At 44.0% G+C, this 15,304-nt stretch overlaps 1 protein-coding gene across 1 annotated transcript in view; it reads left to right on the top strand.

Moving 5' to 3' along the window:
- Positions 1-15,304, top strand: part of SUSD4 (sushi domain containing 4) — a 139,259-nt gene that overhangs the window by 89,914 nt on the left and 34,041 nt on the right. Inside the window, exon 4 of the mRNA XM_065936738.1 lies at positions 11,641-11,814. Coding sequence (XP_065792810.1) covers positions 11,641-11,814 — 174 coding nt within the window. The remainder of the gene's footprint in view (positions 1-11,640; positions 11,815-15,304) is intronic.

Genomic DNA, 15,304 nt, shown 5'->3' with positions numbered 1-15,304 from the left:
TAGCTCCCCACCCTCTCCCCCCACCCCCCAAAAGAAAGTTATTAAAAAGAAAAGAAACTAAAGCCCATAGAGTTTAAGCGACTTACACAAGTCACATGGCACATAAACCAGGATTAGAAGCTGCATCCTGACTCCTAGTTCAGTGCTCTTTCCACCGTCCCAGAGGTGTGCAACCCAGACTGCATGTCAGCATCACCTGGGGAACTTTTAGAAATAACAGTGTCTGGAACTTTCTCCAAGAGATTCTATTTTGGTGGTTCTGGGCAATGGGAGCTCAAACATGGTTAAAAGCTCCCAGGGTGATTTCAGTTACCACTGCCACCTGCCCTTCTTTGTCTCAATCACCTTCATTGTCTGCTTGTGGCTCAAGGTCACAGAGGACACAAGGGCGCTGTCCCCGCCCCCACCTGCTGTGTCCCCCTGCTGAACCTTTTTCTGCCCCAGCTCCTTGCAGAGTGCAATGGGGGAGGGGGGGAATAGATGAATTCACTGAGCAAACATTATATTTAAGTACTTGCTAAAGTATTTGACTCCCATAGATCTGACCAGGATTGCTATGAGATTAATAATTTGATGTTAAGAAGGTTCTTTGAGTTTCTTGGGTAAAAGGTGCAATGTGAGTTTAAGTAGTATTATTACATTATAAATTTTTGATTAAAAAATTCAACTTAACTCATGAGCTAAAGCTGGCAGTAAAGATGGCAGATAACTCCTTTATTCAGTGAAACTGTAGGGTGCAGGCATTTTTCAAAAGTAAGATAGTCATACTTCTTTTTTTACAGTTATTCCTATATTAAGGTAAGTTGTCTCCCAGCTCCAGAAACTTCCCCCAAACAGATGGATGCTTTCAAAATGTTTTATTTAGGATCCTTTTCTTCTCACATACATTTTCTATCATCCAAAATTTCTTTTTTGCTGCCTTGGACATGGGTTATCAGAAACAGCAGGCAGTGCCCACAAGGGCAAGTATTTGCATGTCTTCCCCTAAGATAATCTCTTCTCATTTTCCGTCTTCTAAGATGGGAAGGAGCAGAAGGCTGCCTCTCACTGTCTACAGGACCACTGTCATTTCTTATTTATGCTTCTGATAAGAGAAGTCACTGCTTCCCTATCCTCCCTCCTTTGTGACTTCAGTGTGAGTTTCAGTTTTTGTTCTTTAAAAGATTTTTTTTTTACTTAAATGTGGTCATGACTTGAAAGGAAAAAAAACATCCAGAGGAAGTAAGGTCAGGTCAGATGGGGGCACATGCAGCAAAGATAAATGACAGAAATGATCAGTTATCATTGTCGCACGATGACGGCTGGACCGCCACAGACAAGCCTGCACGGCTGAGCCCCTTGGAAGTGCAGAGGGAAAATCCGAATCCTAGCAGACTTTACCAGCTGCCTGCCGTCATCTCCCGTGTTGTGCGAGTGCTGCAGTTTGCCCTTTTACCGGGGCCGTGGGAGTAGGAACTTGCTTTAAGCCACAGAATTATTCGGCAAATGCAGAACATCCATATGTGTACACAGCCTTGTCAGATCGTGTGTAAAGGTCACGAAATGATTATTAACAGCCTCAAACGCCAAGTCGATCACCAAGATTCCCTAGAAAGCCAGTTTTTCACAAATCTGCAGCAGATACTACCCAGAATTAGGCTGGCTGCCTATGAAAAATGCAGGGCAACCCCCACGGGTGTCCTTCCAAACCCATCCCAGACCAAGTTTATTTCCCCTCATATGGTTCTTGAGTGGTTTGGGGATGACCGTGGCTCCCCAGTCTGCATCTTGAGAGTCCTGTTATGATGCAGATCTCTTCGGAACCCCACACCTGACTGCAGAGGGAGAGGCCTTGGGTGCAGAGCTGCCTTCCAGCTGCTCAGATAGGATTCTGTTCCTTAATACATTTGTCTGACATAGCTGCTAAGGATGGGTGGGGACTTGTTAAATGTGAGCCAGCCTCTGCTAGTCAATCACCTTGTGTATCCATGAAGCAGTGGTTCTCAACTTTGATTTCATGGGAATTGCCCAAAGGGCGTGTTAGAAATGCACATCACCAGGCCTCCTCTAAGAGATTTTTATGCATTAGGAATCTGAATTTAGCAGGCACCTCCAGGAGATCCTCATGCTGGCAGGCCTCAGAGCACACCTTGAGATATTTGCTATAGGCACTCCGCAAGTAGAACATCAAGATGTAGGTTGGCATTTCCATAAGTCCTCAGCCCATGAGACTGGTATTTGAATGACATTCTTTTATTTTTCTTGTGAGCTCAGCTCTGGCAACCAAGTGCTTCTATCATTTCATTGTTGAAAATAAAGGCTACCTCTGGAAGGTGGACAGAGACCTCAAAGGTTTTTTTTTAAAGAAAATAGTTTCTAGAAAATAATTAAAGTCTTATGCTTTTGGAAATTTAAATGCCACCCCAAGATGTTTAGTCATTCATTTCCCAAAATTCTGGTAAGCATTATCTGTCAGGCCCAGAAGCTCCTAGTGTAGCTGGGAAAGATCATCCCTTACTCCTCTTTCTGGATTAATTTTGTTGTTGTTTCTTTAACCTTTTAAAATGCATAAAATACAACATATATAGAGAGAGTCATATAGAACCAAACAGTTCAGTGAGTTATCACAAATCAAACACTCTTGTCATGACTATCCAGGTGAAGTTATAGAGCATCACTGATATCCCAGAAGCCCCCCTCCAGTCCCTGCTTCCTCTCTCCCTCTCTGAGATAACCCCTTTCCTGAATCATGGTGATCATTTCCCATGGTTATCACTTTGTCTGGAAGTATATCAATAACCTCGGATATGCAGATGACACCACCCTTATGGCAGAAAGTGAAGAAGAACTAAAGAGCCTCTTGATGAAAGTGAAAGAAGAAAAGTGAAAAGTTGGCTTAAAGCTCAACATTCAGAAAACTAAGATCATGGCATCAAGTCCCATTACTTCATGGCAAATAGATGGGGAAAGAGTGGAAACAGTGGTTGCCTTTATTTTTCTGGGCTCCAAAATCACTGCAGATGGTGATTGCAGCCATGAAATTAAAAGATGCTTGCTCCTTGGAAGGAAAGTTATGACCAACCTAGACAGCATATTAAAAAGCAGAAACATTACTTTGCCAACAAAGGTCCGTCTAATCAAGGCTATGGTTTTTCCAGTAGTCATAGATTTGAGAGTTGGACTATAAAGAAAGCTGAGTGCAGAATTGATGCTTTTGAACTGTGGTGTTGGAGAAGACTCTTGAGAGTCCCTGGGACTGCAAGGAGATCCAACCAGTCCATCCTAAAGGAGATCAGTCCTGGGTGTTCATTGGAGGGACTGATGTTGAAGCTGAAATTTCAATACTTTGGCCACCTGATGCAGAGAGCTGACTCATTGGAAAAGAGCCTGATACTGGGAAAGATTAAGGGCAGGAGGAGAAGGGGACGACAGAGGATGAGATGGTTGGATTGCATCACCGACACAATGGACATGGATTTGGGTGGACTCTGGAAGTTGGTGATGGAAAGGGAGGCCTAGCGTACTGTGGTTCATGGGGTCACAAAGAGTCAGACACAACTGAGCAACTGAACTGAACTGAACTGAACTAATGCATTCCTAAACATGGTACTATTTTAAGCTTTACTTACTTTTGTCTTAGTTTTGAGTTTATATACGTGGAATTATAAAGTAAGAATAATTTTATGTTGAACTTCTACTTTATGTTTGTAAAAGTCATGCATGTATTATTTTAAAAAAATATTTATTTACTTATTTGGCTGTGCCGGGTCTTAGCTGCCTCACATGAGATCTTTGACCTTTGCTGCAGCATGCAGAATCTTAGTTGCACCTTGTGGGATTTAGTCCCCTGACTAGAGATCGATCCTGGGCCCCCTGCTTTAGCAGCTTGGAGGTTTAGACACTGGATCAGCAGGGAAGCCCCCATGCATATTATGGCATGTGGCTATAGTTTGTTCATTGGCATTGCTACATCATGTTTTATTATATGAATAGGCAATATTTGAACACTCTGATGTTAATGAAAATTTAATGTTTTTCCAATTGGGTCTGTTACAAATAGGGCTGCTGTGAACATTCTTGAACACACCTCTTGGTGAATATATTTATATCCATGTTCTGTTGGATATACTCCTAGGATTGGACATGCTGGATTATAGGATATACCTGTATTTTAATGTTAATAGGTACTGCCATTATCCAAAATGGTTGTGCCAATTTACACTCCCGCGACAGTGTGAGAGTCCCAGTTACTCCTTGCCAACACTTGCATTAACAGTGTTTTAGACACTGGTGGGTATTTAGTGGTAGCTTGTGGTTTCCCTGGTGAGTAGGAAGTTAAACCCCTTTTTATATATTTATTGAACACCTTGTTATCCTCTCTTATGAAGTGCCTATTCAATTCACTTGCCCATTTATCTACTGAGTTGTCTTTTTCTCATTGACTTTTATATATACTGAGTTTTTTATATGTACTGAATACAAGCCCTACATTGGTTGTATGTGCTAAAAATATCTTCTTGCATTATGTGGCTTACTTTTTTATATTATCATATTATTATTTGCAACTATTTACATGTAATTTACATTGTATTAGTCTAGAGATGATTTTGAAGTATACAGGAGGATGTGTGTAGGTTGTATACAGATGCTTCACCATATTGTATAAGAGACGTGGGCATCTGTAGATTTTGGTGTCCATGGGGTGGGGGAGAAGGTCTTACTTGGAATCAGTACCCCATGGGTACTGAGGATGGCTGTATTCAATTCTATGGATGGCTGTATTCAATTCTATTTCACTGTGACCAGAAAACATACTTTATAGTCTGTCTTTTGAAATCTGTCCTTACTGTATAGCCCAAGTATGGTCAATGTTTGTAAATTTTCTATGTATGCTTAAAAGACATGTATAATGGTCTGAGTCCTTCAGAGTGGACATCTAAGAATTCTTTCTGTAGAAAGAATTACTATCCAAGTGTTAAATATAAATAGTTTAAATAACAGATACTAATTGCCTTTTTCCACCACAAATAAATAAAATATACCAATCTAGAGGTCAAAGGAAAACACTAAGTACAAGAAACATGCTTATTTATGATAGCATTACTCCATGCAGTTCTCTTCCGTATGCCTTCTTCTCCGTGGTTCTAAGGATGGCCTCATGATAATTCCACTTTAACATTCAGCTGAGAGCCACATGGCCTTGAGTCCCCTGTCCTGGTGTGTCTTCTGTTTTTGTAAGAGTCAGTATCCTACAAAGAAGAAAGAAACAGCCTGAGCTAGCCCTGCTCCCAAAGCAAAACCACCCCCATGGCGATGCCCCTTTTCTATGAAGAACCAAATGTTTCCAGTCCTCTCCTTTTTGAATAGCACCGACTTTTGCCTCCACTTTTCTCATGTTGCTAGTTCATGATGACATCATTAGCTGCAGTTGATTCTATTCCAAGTAAATGATGGTGGTCAGACCAGTGTTCTCTCAGTGCTATTGCATGGAACAGGAGTTCTGTAGAATAGTAGAGATGTGCAACACCACAGATACACAGCTGTGATTCTGAGGGCTGTTAGTAGATAGTGAGTTAAAAAAAGGGTGTTGTGATACAAGGTTTGGGGACTCCTCCGAAACCACCATCACCTCTGAAACCAACTGCAAGTTCAAGGGTCCCCAAGACTATCACTCTGAATCCAGTCACAAGTTTAGAAGTTCCCAAGTCCATCCTCAGGTTCAGTAATTCACCAGAAGGACTGATGATACTCACGATTATGATATATGACAGTGAAAGGACACAGATTAACACTGGCTAAGGAGGGAGGCACACAGGGTCCCGGAGGCACCAGCCATGAGCTTTCAGCGGTTCTCCCAGCAAACTGTACACGCAGTGCCTGTTCCCCAGCACCAGTGCGTGTCAGTACACGTTGAGTATTGACACCTGGAGAAGCTCACCGAGGCTTGGTGTCCAGCATCTTAAGTGGAGCTTGGCCATGTAGACATGGTTGGCCGTTTGTGCATCTCCAGTTCTTTCAAAGGTAAAGCTGGTAACTGCGTGGGCCAGTGTTCCCTGGCCTAAATCACATTGCTGTTCAGTTGCTCAGTGGTATCCGACTCTTTGCAACCCCGTGGACTACAACGCACCAGGCTCCTCTGTCCACTGTCTCCTGGAGTTTGCTCAAATCCATGTCCATTGAGTCGATGATACCATCCAACCATCTCATCCTCTGTCATCCCCTTTTTCTCCTGCCCTCAAACTTTAAACTCCAGTTTAAAAAGATACTCATCTCAGATTGCACATTCCAAGGACTTAGTGGTTACTTCCTAGGAGCTGAGGGCAAAAGCCAGAACCCCTTTTGGGCAAGGCCAGCCCCTTATTGCACGTACCCACAAGATATAGAGCTTGTCATGGCCCATGCTTTAGAAGTCCAGGAGTTCCCACCACACTGAAGTAAAAACAAATGCCCTGTCCTTATCTACAAGGCTCTGCATGATCTGACCTTTCCATCTTACTCTCGCTCACTATATTCCAGGCACTCTGATCTTCCTTTGTGTTTTTAAGGACACTGAACTCTCTCCTGGCCTGTGTAGTGGCAGTTCCCTCCGCCTGAAATACTCCTCTCCCCAATCCACACATGATTGGATTCTTCTTGTCATTAGATCTCAGCTTAATAAATGTCATTTCCTCAGAGGTGCCTTTCCTGTCTTCCCAAATTAAAGGAGCCCCTGAGTCAGTCCCTATCCTATACCTTGTTATGTGTTCATCATAGCAGTGATCATTGCCTGTTATTTTCTAGCTCACTTACTTGATAATTTGCCTGTTAGCAGTCTCCTGCCATACAAATGCCATAAGAGTAAAATTCTTGACTTTTTCTCTATCCTCAACACCTAGGATGTACCAGGACTAGAGTAAGTGCTCAATAACTCAATGAATGAATGAACTGATGGATGAATAATAAGCTTTACAGATGCTGGTTTCAACTAGATCCAGTAGAATTCTTTACAGCAAGGCTTTCAGAGCCTTTAATATGCTAATAGGAATTGTAGACTCTCTCAGTGTATACTATGTATTCATGCTTCTGTGAACACTTTGACAGGCATATTGATGCAGAAATTTGTCATTTTAAAGGAATCAAATTTGTTTTCACATATAACATACATTTTGCTAAGTTGCTTCAGTCGTGTCGGAATCTCTGTGACCCTATGGACTGTAGCCCGCCAGGCACCTCTGTCCATGGGATTCTCCAGGCAAGAATACTAGAATGGTGTCATGCCGTCCTCCAGGGCATTTTCTCAACTCAGGGGTTGAACCCATGTCTGTTACATCTCCTGCATCGGCAGGTGGGTTCTTTACCAATAGCACCACTTGGGAAGCCCCAACCAACATTTTAAAGGAAAATAAATCTTAAAATATGGCACACATTCTTTGAAATTCCTCTTTCTCTTTACTGCTGCATCCTTTGGACTTTGCTGTCTGCAACTAATTGGATCAATTGATTTGTACATGGGTATATGTGTGTAGGACTGCCTTAGGGTCTTCTGTCCACTCTTTTATTTATTTATTATATTAAATCCTCATTGTTATTAGAAGCAGGACACAAAAATAATGATAGTTGTAGGTTTGTGAAAAAGGATTTCAGGCATGGAAGCTTTTGATACCCCTCAAGTTCTATTTCCAAAGTGCCCATTGTCTACCTGTAGACAAAAATCTTGACTTTTGACCTGATTCTACTCAATAGAATCAGTTATTGATAGACCTTCTTTTCACAGTCTTTGATAACAATATTTTTGCAGTTGCTTTTACAAATTCTTTGTGTTGGCTGAATGCATTTGTGCTGTAGAAAATTGTTTTATTTCTATTGAAAACTTTAGAATTGATGAAGATGTGTGTTTCTTTTCAGAGACTAAAGATCCTGGTATGTTTCTTTCCATAAAAATAAGGACTAGAGTTGTTGACTGCTACCACTGATGGGTTGGGACTTTTTCCAGATGATTTTTCTTTGTACATCACCCTCCTTCAGTGGGAGGACTAGGTGCCAGCTATTCTGGATTAAAAAAAAAATTAGAAAGGCTCTGGACAGAAGTTTCTCCTATCACAGTTTAATTTAGTCTTTGCTAGAGCTGGTCTATTTGAATTTTGTCTTTACATGTAGAGCACAGCTGCTCCTGGGCTCTCTACCATGGTGAAGTTTAAACTCCAAACTTCCACTGACTCCCCAGTGAATACGGGGATCACCTTGTGTAGTAAATTGGTCCTGCATCACTCCCTGTGCTGGTTCTTCTTTGAGTCAAGTGCGTAAATTACTGGCATATGAGAGGCAGTGAATCCCCTTTGAACCTCTAGTCCCCAGCTCCTGCCTATGGAAATAAGATGTTCTAATTAGAAGTTCAAAGCATTCTATACTATAGAATACTATGTAGCATAACCACCTTCAGAAACAATTTTTGGTGCTTCCACTTCTGGTCAGCCAATGTCCTTGTGTTATTGCAGCCACATGGCCGTTCTCATCCATTGAGTTTACTGCTGCTAGCTGACCACCTCCTGAGTATACAGTTAATTCTTCAATAAGTTTTAAATCAATCATGAAAATAGTTGTTTAGTCATATAAATTACTACCACAGGATCTATTTACAGCCCAGATTTTACAGACGGATGCCTTGATAAATGTATTTTTATTTGCTGTGAATAATTTCTGCAAAGCGATATTGAAAAAAATGTAATTCACATTTTCCATTAAGAAGAAGGCTGCAGTGGTGGGCAGAACTGTCAGTTATCTGCGTCTCCAGTCATGATTGGGCTTCCCCGGGTGGCTCAGTGGTAAAGAATCTGCCTGCAATGCAGGAGGTACAGGAGACATGGGTTTGATACCTGTGTCAGGAAGATCCCCTTGAGGAGGGCCTGGCAACCCACTCCAGTATTCTTGCCTGGAGAATCCCATGGACACAGGAGCCTAGTGGTCTACAGTCCATGGGGTCGCAAAGAGTTGGACACCGCTGAAGCAACTGAGCACACACAAACGCACCAGTCATGATTATTCTGGGATTAATTTGGGAGGAATTCAGCTATTCTTGTAGGAAAACATGAACAGTTAGAAAACCTCTTTCCATAGCCTGAAAAACTCTTTTCATGCAAAAATGAGAGGTAAAATTGAAACCAGAACCCAGTTCTCCAGCCAAGACTCCGTCTGTTGAATCCAGAGGCAGAGGGAAGAGCTGATAATGGGTCTCCTCATCATCAGAGGGAGGCTTAACTGCCAGAGCCTGGAAAGAATCCGCTTCTCAGGTCCCCATGGCTCCTCTAAGCCCTTCCTCCCCAGGTGTGTTCAGAGGTGTGGAAGCACGGAAGGAACATCGCAGGAAGTAGCGGCATAGTCCCTGCTCTCAAGCTCATGGTGGGGATGAGGGCTGAGGTCACGGCAGAGCTGGGCTCACGAGCACTGGGCTCTGATGACCCATGCGGGATTCTGAACGGCCACCACCCCTGCCTTCCCGGCTGCCAGGTCCCTCCTCTGCCTGGGAGACCCTTTTCTGCCCGAGGCTTTCCTGTCACTGATGTTCTGTTTTCTGGAGTCCATTGTTGTCAGAGTGCTCTCAATAAACCCAGCCCCAAACCCACATCATAGCCCCCATGACACACTCTTTTCAAAGCCCCCCAAGCTCCCAGCCCCCAGAGTCCTCCTTCAGCCAATCCCTGCATCAGAGTTCCCAGGACTTGTTGCCTGAGAGCTGACAGTTCAAAGCTTAGAGGAACTTGAAGCTCAGGTTTCTAATGAATACTATTCCAAACTATTCTGGATTCAGTAGGCTTTGGGGAATGGCTGAGAAATCCATTAAAAAATTTCTGGAGGAAGTTTGTATGATCCTCAAGATGTTGTGTTTAAATTTTGCCTTGTTTCAGAAAATAAAGAAACAAAAAAATGGGAATATAACTCATCTACCTGATTCTAAAAGTACAGATAGATAGTTCATGCTTATAAACATATATGCATGTAAAATCAGAGACTTTAAATAGGAGATGGAGAGAGACACGTGTAACCTGAATGACTTACACCAGATGGAGTTGACATATACATACTGCTCTATTTAAAATAGAAAACCACCAAGGAGACACTGAATGGCACTCTGCTTAATATTCTGTAGTAACCTAAATGGGAAAAGAATCTGAAAAAGGATGCACATATATGTATAACTGATTCACTTTGCTATACACCTGCAACAGTATCATTAATCAACTATACTCCAGTAAAAAATAAATGACAGAACAACATCAACAACAACAAAATCCACATGGAATTAGTTGGGTGGTGTTCTAGAGTGAGGGGCTAGAAGGAGCAGGATTGCAACTTGCCAGCACAAAGTGAGTGTCCGTCCCACAAGGTAAACTGGAGGTAGACAGAGTTAGAAGCGGATGATTACCCATCGATTAGTTTTATTTGTTCATTTATTTTTATTTATTTGGCTGCATCAGGTCTTCATTGCATTACACAGGGTCTTTCACTGAGGCATACTGGCTTCTCTCTAGTTGCGGCACATGGGCTCAGTTGCCCCACGGTATGTGGGATCTTAGTTCCCTGACCAGGGATCGAACCCACATCTCCTGCCCTGGAAGGTGGATGTTTAACCACTGGATCACCAGGGAAGTCCCTAGTTCTATTGTATCTTTTGTTGCCCGTTCTGTTGCACGGGCTGCTGATCCCCCCACTGCCCTTCCCCTGACTCCTGCCATGGCTCTTCCCCTCCCGGAGCAGAAGTCAAAGCAGAGCTGAGAACCACAACCTCCATCTGCCCCTACCTTGATGGATGGGCAGATTGTCTCACATTCTATCTTCCCAACATAACGAAACAACGTTGTATAGGTCGCGGTGTGCTGTGTCTGTGCCAAGTCGCTTCTGTCATGTCTGACTCTCTGCGACCCCAGGGACTATAGCCCGCCAGGCTCCTCTGTCCATGGGATTCTCCAGACAAGAATACTGGAGTGGGTTGCCGTTTCCTTTTCCAATAGGTCGAGGTACCAGATCTTGAATCCTTCATGACCAGTGATGATTAGCTTCTGCTCTGACTGTTTGTAGGAGACAGTAGCTGCTTCCTCTGAACCTTTGTGATAGTGGCAGTAGTAGGTGCTGCTCTATTTATTCAATATTATCTTTTTAAAAACAGATAAGGTGGATGGGAAATGCTAACAGCCAGTACAGCCACAGCCCAGCCCCCTGCTGTTCTGCAAAGCGTATTTCCTTATCAGGCCCGGGCCCTGGCCCCCCAGGCAGAGGCAGCAGAACTGGGTGAGACCAGCCAGCCAGGCTGTTTGGCGCTGTGTACCATCCAGAGACGCCACCAAGTGGGCAAGCTGACGGCCAGTTCAGGTGAACCCCCAGTGTTGGTCTTTCTTCACTCGTTTTCAGAATTATCTGTAAGCTCAGCTGTAGGGTGGGAAGTGTCGAAGGCAAAAAACCAGCTCCTTTTGGGCTTGGACCTCTGCACCCACAACTCCTCTTCCGTTTTTTTGTGAAGATTCTGCAGCTTCTCCTTGGGACCTGAGCCTTAGTGATAAATAAGGAACCGTTTATCAGATTGCCGTGTAGGGCGAGACCAAGTCTGAAAATAAGAGCTTTCTTGTGAAGCTGTAAGCCACAATGGCTTTTGAATTCCAAAAATAATGTATCCTTTTTGCACAATTGCAGATTGCCGCATCCCGCAAATTGAAGACGCTGAGATTCATAACAAGACATACAGACACGGAGATAAGCTAATCATCACTTGTCATGAAGGATTCAAGATCCGGTACCCCGACCTATACAATGTGGTTTCATTATGTCGTGATGACGGAACGTGGGACAACCTGCCCATCTGTCAAGGTAGGGGCAGATGGAGGCTGTGGTTCTCAGCTCTGCTTTGAGACTCGCCTGCAGATCGAGTGCACGTTTCCCTAATAAGATGGCAGTTGTTGTTTAGTCACTTAGTCGTGTTCGAGTCTTTGAGACCCCCTGGACTGTAGCCTCCAGGCTCCTCTGTCCATGGGATTTCCCAGGCAAGAATACTGGAGTGGGTTGCGTGCCCTCCTCCAGGGGATCTTCCCAACCCAAGGGTTGAACCCACGTCTTCTGCATTGGCAGGTGGATTCTTGACCACTGAACCACTTGGGAAGCCTGCAAGTGACAAAGGCAAAGAGTCACGCACATACCATGGTTCAGCCGTTCTGCACTCTGATCACCAAAGCTCTGTTTTTGGAATCTTCACATCAATCCCTGTGATTCTCTCTAGCTCCCTATACCCAGGTTTAAAGTTTAAAAGTTTAAATGGAAAATACTTTATTCTTTAGAATGCTGGCTGTCTCCTTTATTCTAAGAAACCAAAAGTAGTTGCAGAATTAGGAGCTTTGTAACTGGGTTGTGAACACAATGATGAACTATTGTATATTTAATGGAAATAACAGAGCATTTATACTGATTTCGGTTGTGGTACGAATATATTTAAAGCCAATCTTACAGAGGCCATTTTCTCTTAATAATGTTATCCTTTTTTATAATGCATGAGGAGCAGAAAAATAATCAAATTCAAATTTCATCCAAACCAGACGGTGAATATTTATCCTCTTGCATTTTTTAAATTTGCCTGGGCTGACACAGAGGGCCCTGTTTGTGAAAATAAGCCCTCCAGTTCACATTAATTCTGATTTTTATTTTTTGACATGTGACTTGGACCAAAGGACCAAGAAGCCCATGCATAATTCATCATCCAAGGGAGAGGGCGAGCAGCCTTATTTGCACCAAAAGCACTGGCATGTTAAAGTTGAGGCGGATGTCAACTTTCTGCTAGGAAATCACCCCTGGCAGACTCTGATATTGCTTTGCACGCCCCATAGTTGGAAATAAATCATTTCCTCATGCGAGAGCTTAAGAGCCACGGTTCCTTGAAGAAACAAAGGCTTCAAGATTAGGAGGACCAAGACAGTCCAGGTCCTCACCTTCCTGCATGTCCCCCCGAAACTTCCTGTGTTGTTGAGCTGTTATGCGTTACTGTCAGAGACGCTCCTTAGAATCAGCAGCCGTCTTTTAGGTGGGGCTGTTTATCCAAATGCACTTTATTAACCACTGCTTCGTTCCGGTCCTGCGGCGATATCCAAACCAAGATAATTATTTCAGACTCCAACCCCTTCTTGCTTTTGTATTTTCCACTTTTCTTTTGGTTCTCCCATGCTTTGCATTTCCTTTTATGTCACGTAAATACAGGATGCTTCTGTAGGAGTTTTTTTTGCCCCAATGATTTTGTTTTTTAAATGCCCTATGGTGATAGACATCTTGTAGTGTCATCATCAGGAGTTCAAGTGCAGGCTTTTTCTTGCTCTATCTGGGACCCCTCAGCCTCCACTACCCCTTACTGCATCCCAGTCCTTAACACAGCTTTGATGGTTTGTTTGGTTTTTTTTTTGCAACAACAAACGAGCTGGCTGCTAATCTTGAGAGGTGTACTTCTTCCGAGAGCAGTACAGCCTGTGGCCACCTTCATCCCTCCTCAGAGGCCTTGGTCCCCACAGAAGAGGTGCCCCTGGTCTGGGCCCTGATCCCCCTTCCAGCCCCTGCAGCTCACCTCCCATCCTCACAGACACAGCAGGGTTGCTGTAGAGAGTCTGACACCTCTAGAGTCCCTGGGGGGAATATAATTGGCCCTTCAAGTGACATTTCATCCTGTAATTTTTATTTGCACCTATAGATCCAGGGGTTAAAGCCTGAGGAGCTTTCTCTCTATTATCTCAAAGTGCAAATAGAAATCACATTCACCTATTGAGTCGAAGCCAGTTTTCTGCTATATTTTTAGGACAGGCTGTCAGAAACCAAGAGTGGCATAAGCTTTCCTTCTCTGATTAGCTGCACTTGTTACAAACCCCCTTCCATCTCCTTTTGGGGTTGGATGGGGGACTGTCCCAAGGCCATTTCCCACCACCCCCCACCCAGGAACTTTGTGTTTTAAGTGATGCTTCCTTCTCCCTGTGGGTCAGAGTCAGTTTTTTTACTTAGGGGAGGCAGTTACCCACGTGGGTAGCTTAGAACTGCACTCCTCCCCAGGAGGGGGAATGGGCACCCTGTGCTCACTCATTTGAACCCTGCTCAGGAGCTAACACCTTCCCTGTTTGTGTTGATTTGCTGATCTTTTTTTTCCCCCTCAGTTATTGATCCTGTTTATTCCTGATTGCCAACTTCCCTCCCCGCATTTCTCTTTTGCCATGAACACTGTCAGTTTTCAGCTCAAAAAAAAAAAAAAAAAAATTATTCGGAACTTCAGTGGTTAAGACTCTGCACTCCCAATATAGGGGGTGCAGTTTCGATCTCTGGTTGGGGAACAAAGATCTCACATGCTGTTTGGTCAGCCAAAAACTTAACTTTTTAAAAAATTAAAAAAAAAATCATTTACGGCTGCTAGGACTGCCAGAAAGAATGGCCTAACACCATGTGTTTCTGATCTGGTCCATCCTGAGTGTGGCAGGTTCCGGGCAGGGATCTTTGGGGTCTGTGGGGTCTTTGGGGCTCTGGGACAGCAGGCTGCAGTGGGGCAGGTTGACACTGGCGCAGCTTCAGAGTGAATACTGCCTGCATTCTGTACCCCCTCGTTCACTCTGGTCCTGCCCTGCTATGGATGCCACATTCTGGGGCACTGACCCGAGAAGTTCACTCAACACAGAGCTGTCTGTCGCGTGTAATATGCCACAAAGTCAGCTTAGGAGAGGAATTCCATCGCTCACTGCTGTGCGTGCATGATATAATTTGTACTTGGTGATTGGAAGGGAGAGTAGATATTCCCATTATCCGTTATTTACTTCACACACAATTAGTTCTCTCTGGGAAGAGCCCCAGCTCTGCAGAGTCATTATTCCCTCCAGTGAAACTGCTGAAGCCAATAAGAAACTCCATGATCACAGCGGATGCCACACCAAGAGGGGTGCTGTACCACGGAGAATGTTCCACTGGGCTGCACAGGCTTCAGGACAAAAAGGCAGCTACTGAGTTACAGAAGGAGGTATCCAGGTCTCCTGCGCACTCAGACGGCGCACAGAATTCTGTGCACAGACTTGCCGTAGCAGGTCTGCACAAAGCCTGGTGCCCCCAGCAGCAGCCACAGCGGCAGCACCTGAAAACCTTTAGCAGTGCCCGTCCTTGAGCTCCGCACGGACCCGACGGACCAGCAGCTCTGAGGGTGGGGCCCGGCAGTCTGTCCCCTCCAGCCCTCTCTCTGGGTAACTTTCAAGTTTGAGAACCACTGTCCTACATGCTACTTCCCTAGTTCACCTAAAACACAGCTGGATTTCTCAGAATTTTCATTGCACAGTGTCAGGTAGGTGCCTATTCAATC

Source organism: Muntiacus reevesi, chromosome 5 (assembly GCF_963930625.1).
Source record: "Muntiacus reevesi chromosome 5, mMunRee1.1, whole genome shotgun sequence".
In the NCBI taxonomy this organism is placed as follows: Eukaryota; Metazoa; Chordata; class Mammalia; order Artiodactyla; family Cervidae; genus Muntiacus; species Muntiacus reevesi.
Note: the sequence above shows the minus strand (reverse complement) of the source record. Positions and strands in the feature narration are given on the sequence as shown.